Source organism: Sturnira hondurensis, unplaced genomic scaffold (genome assembly GCF_014824575.4).
Source record: "Sturnira hondurensis isolate 20B ecotype Veracruz unplaced genomic scaffold, ASM1482457v3 Scaffold0007865, whole genome shotgun sequence".
Lineage (NCBI taxonomy): Eukaryota > Metazoa > Chordata > Mammalia > Chiroptera > Phyllostomidae > Sturnira > Sturnira hondurensis.
The window spans coordinates 12,533,003-12,536,919 of NW_028080496.1; the positions used below are offsets into that span (position 1 = coordinate 12,533,003).

Below are 3,917 nucleotides of genomic sequence, written 5' to 3' on the forward strand. Positions count from 1 at the left end.
GTTTAAAAAAAACAATCTAATAGGCAGGAGGTGTAGGGGTCAGTCGCAGGCACTTGGGGAAAAGCAGAGGCTCTGGTCTCATTCTGTCTGGGTTCAAATCCCAGCCCCCCTCCCACGAAGCTGTTATGACCTAGGGAAAGTTAATCACCTACTTTGTTCCCGTATTTCCTCCATGGTGCAGATGGAATACGTGCCCACGCCTCATAAGGCTGTCGTAAGGATTAAACACAAGGAAATGCATGTAAAGTACAATGACTCATTCTGTAAATGACCACAAAAAGAAAAACAACCCACCACAGCTATTAATTTTAATAAAATGTAGAAAACACGAGAGGAAATTACCCTAAATATTCATTGTTATTGCTATGTAATGGGATTATGACCATCTGTGCTTTGTTTTTATACTTTTCCACATTTGTCAAAGTTTTGCAATGAACACATGAGTTACACTTAAAAAAAAACTATAAAGTTCACACACTTGGAGTAATGATGAGTAGTGATTTTTCCCACCCTGTGAAACAGTACACTTTGTAAGGTATCTCCTTCCCAGCCCATTTTACTTCATTAAAAAGATAAAGTACACTTTTGCAAAAAATGATTGTATCACAAGAATCTTTAATGTTTAAAGTTTACTCATGGTGGGGGTGTAATTTGTGTTTAGGAAACTGTGCCAAGTGCCCACATTGAGACCCCTTCAGTCCACATCACTGCACTCCACACGGCTGTCTCCTGTGCCCAGCGAGGTCACACACAGGACCCTGACTTTTCTCTGGCTTAGGCCAGCTCTGCTGGTGAGTCCTTTCAAACTCTCCAGGGCAGTCTACCCAACACACATACATCACCTGTTCCATAGAAAAGAATAAGATGGAAAGTTTCTCAATGTATTTCGGAAGTTTAGCACATCTCTGGTACAAAAATTCAAGAAAGGTAGCACAAAAGCGAAAGCACCAACAGAGCTTACTTATAAACAGACATGCAGAAACCCTACACACTACCTAATAGTACTGAAATGAATACAACATTGCATTAAAAGGTATAAAAGCACTGTACTGAAAACTTAAAAGGTACACGTGAAATACTGCACTGGAAATCCTGAATACTCTACTGTCCCACCCCACCCCACCACCACCCCGTGAGGGTCAGAAACCACGGATCTGCCTCCAGACCTTGCTAGTCCTCGGAGACACTGTTGCGGGGGCAGGGGACAGGGGGGGCGGCCTCCCGCAGAGCTCTGGCCTCCTCCAGGGCTTCTCTGTATCGGGAAGGCCAGGCCTGGGGATCTTTCTTAAAGACCCTGGCCAGGAACTCCATGATCTGCATCTTGGTGATTTCACGGCTGGCACGGGGGCCCCAGAAGAACTCGTATTCGGGTGGCTCCACGTGGGGCACGCGCTGGTACTTCAGGTAGTGTTGCTGGACGAACTCCTCGGTGATGAGCTTTCTCACGTCTCCAAAGGTGGAGTGCTTCTTCCAGGGTCGCAGCCCCAGGATGCGCAGCACGTTCCAGACGGCACTCTCTCTGGCGCCCCGACCCTTCACGTAGATGAGGCTCAGGATCATCAGCAGGAGGCCTGTCATGGGCATACGGTTGCTCAGCGCCACCCTGTCCAGCTCCTCCGGCTCCAGAGCTTTGACCAGCGAAAACTCCATCGTATGCAAGCTGGTGAGCCTCAGGTGGAGCCCGAAGACTCGGGCGAGGATGAGGCTGGTGCGCCTGAGGATGCTGCGGCACCATTTCTTGTAGCTGCCAATGACATCCCTCACCATGTCTGGGAACCAGATGATCATCCTCTTCTGGTCCTTGACCAGCACGTACCACATGAGCTCGTGCGCCTTCTGCACCAGCTGGGCCGGGGCGGGCGGCGCGGGGCCCGGCTGGGCCGCGCTCGGGGCCTGGTGGGCGCAGCCCTCCTGCGCGGCCTGCTGCAGGGCCTTCGGGTCGTCCTCCTCACTCTGCGCCTGGGGTGGCGGCGAGGCCGGAGGGGCTTCGGCGGGGCCTAAGGGTGGGCCGTCTGGCCCCGCGAGGGTCGCGGCCTGAAACGCGGGCGCAGGGGGCGCAGGGGGCTCCCCGGGAACCTCAGGGCTGCCGCGCCCCTCGGAGTTGGAGGCGTCGGCTGCAAAGTCGGGGTCGCACACATCCTTACTTTGTTCGGACATGTCTGCTCCGTCTGACAAGGGCAGGGCCTCTGCGTCCAGGAGCTCTTCGAGCCTGCTGGGTCCGCGGGCTCCTGGAGAGGAAGTGCGCGTAGCTGCGCGGGGCGCCTTCCGCAGCGGCCGGGCGGGGCGGGGCGGCGGCGAGACGCGCGAGTGCGCCTGCGCGCCCGCGAGCCGCGGGCCGAGCGGCCGGCGGGGGCGGGGCGCGCGCCCGACGGGGCGGGTGAGGGCCGAGGCCCTAGGGAGGGTAGAGACTCGGAGGAAGTAAAGACCCGAGCATGCCAGGTGACCTGTGTGCCCTAAGGAGGCCGCGGGGAGGCCGGGAGGGAGGATGCGCGCTGAAGAAGGAAGGAGCGAATGTGAGAGGAAAGATGTTCGCTAACTCGTGAGGTGCTGAGGTAGAGTCTGTCAGGAAAGGTGAACCAGGTACACCCCCGAGGCACCTCAGAGACGAGGCCCTGAGGAGGAGCCCGGCTGGCGTGTCTCCTCGGGTTCCCTGACAGTGAGTGTGAGGACCCGACGCCGAGCGGCCAACCGGCATGGTCCGAAAAAGTGCCCACATCGTGATGAGGTTGTCTGAGGTTGGACTCGAGTCCCTCCCCAAATCAGAGGGGTTATCGTAACATCATTAAGGCGGCACGTAGCCCACCCACGCGCAAACGGAGCTTTCCTGGAGGTCCTAGTATGCTAATGACATCGGTAGTGCTTTCGTGATCACTGATTTTGGGTCACTTTGATTTTACCTTGATGTTTCCATCCAGGTCCCATCCTTCGATGATGGCCGTCTTTATTGGCACAGACTGGTACGGCGTCTTTTTTCCCTGTTTGCCCAGCACCCTTCTTCCCGGGGTGACTGCTGGGACCTCCCCTCCGTGTTCACAGGGCAATGTCACCTTCTCCCAGCCAAACCGCCTGCTCCCGCGGGGGCAGCCGCACCCATGACTTCGTGGTGCCGAAGATTCTGTGTGGTAGCCGCTCTCGGATGGCCAACTGTAAGGGATGCAACCTGTTCGGTGATTGGTTCCCCAATTTCCGAGAGCAGTTCTGCGCGGGGCAGAACGAAGCTGACGCCCCCAGGGCAGCGCCCTGAGCTGAGCCTTCAGCCCGTCCTGGCTTCCCAGGGCCAGTGCCCGCTTCCAGACGGGCGCCACCTCCACTCTGCGTGTGGTCGCGTGAAACCCAGAGCTTGTGTAAATATCATCTTGACATTTCTAGTTCTCTATTCCTGGTATCCTCTTTTCTCATGTCTCACTTTATTTTCCTCAAGAAGGTTGACTTCGAAGGATTTTTCATGCCGCTTCTTTCTCTTTGGATTTTCATGCTTGTGTCACCTTGAGGGGCATCATCCCCACACGGGTCCCTCCAACAGGACTTCCAAACGTTTCCCTTCACAGGGGTGATTCGTACGTATCTTTCAGATGTGGCTTTGTTGGATTTTTCCCATTTATCATTGCCTTCTTTAATGTATAGTGTCTATTTTTCTGAGTGCATCTTGAAGAATTGTGTCAGAAAATTGTTCAATTTTCTTATTGTTTAAGAATGGCTCTGCAATTTATTGCCCATGTTCCTCTTTAAAATAACCTTCATTTTTTGATTTTGTATTCATTCATTTTTTCTTTTGCTTGGATATTTATTATTTTCTAACTATTCAGGTTAACTAGTTACTTCACTTATGGTATTTTTAATAATGAAAATGTTTGAGCCAATTATTTAAATCTCAGCTCAGCTTGGGCCTTGGGCCATCGTTTTTGCCATTGTAAGTT

At 53.4% G+C, this 3,917-nt stretch overlaps 1 protein-coding gene across 1 annotated transcript; it reads right to left on the reverse strand.

Moving 5' to 3' along the window:
• Positions 1 to 595: 595 nt before the first annotated feature.
• Positions 596 to 2,273, reverse strand: NDN (necdin, MAGE family member). The gene has a single exon (XM_037053796.1). It carries the CDS (start codon positions 2,155 to 2,157, stop codon positions 1,171 to 1,173), a length of 987 nt encoding a protein of 328 aa, XP_036909691.1. The 5' UTR covers positions 2,158 to 2,273; the 3' UTR covers positions 596 to 1,170.
• Between the last annotated feature and the right edge of the window lie 1,644 nt (positions 2,274 to 3,917).

What these genes read in the sequence shown, in the direction of transcription:
- NDN (XM_037053796.1), bottom strand. Translation starts at nt 2,157, where the DNA reads ATGTCCGAACAAAGTAAGGATGTGTGCGACCCCGACTTTGCAGCCGAC.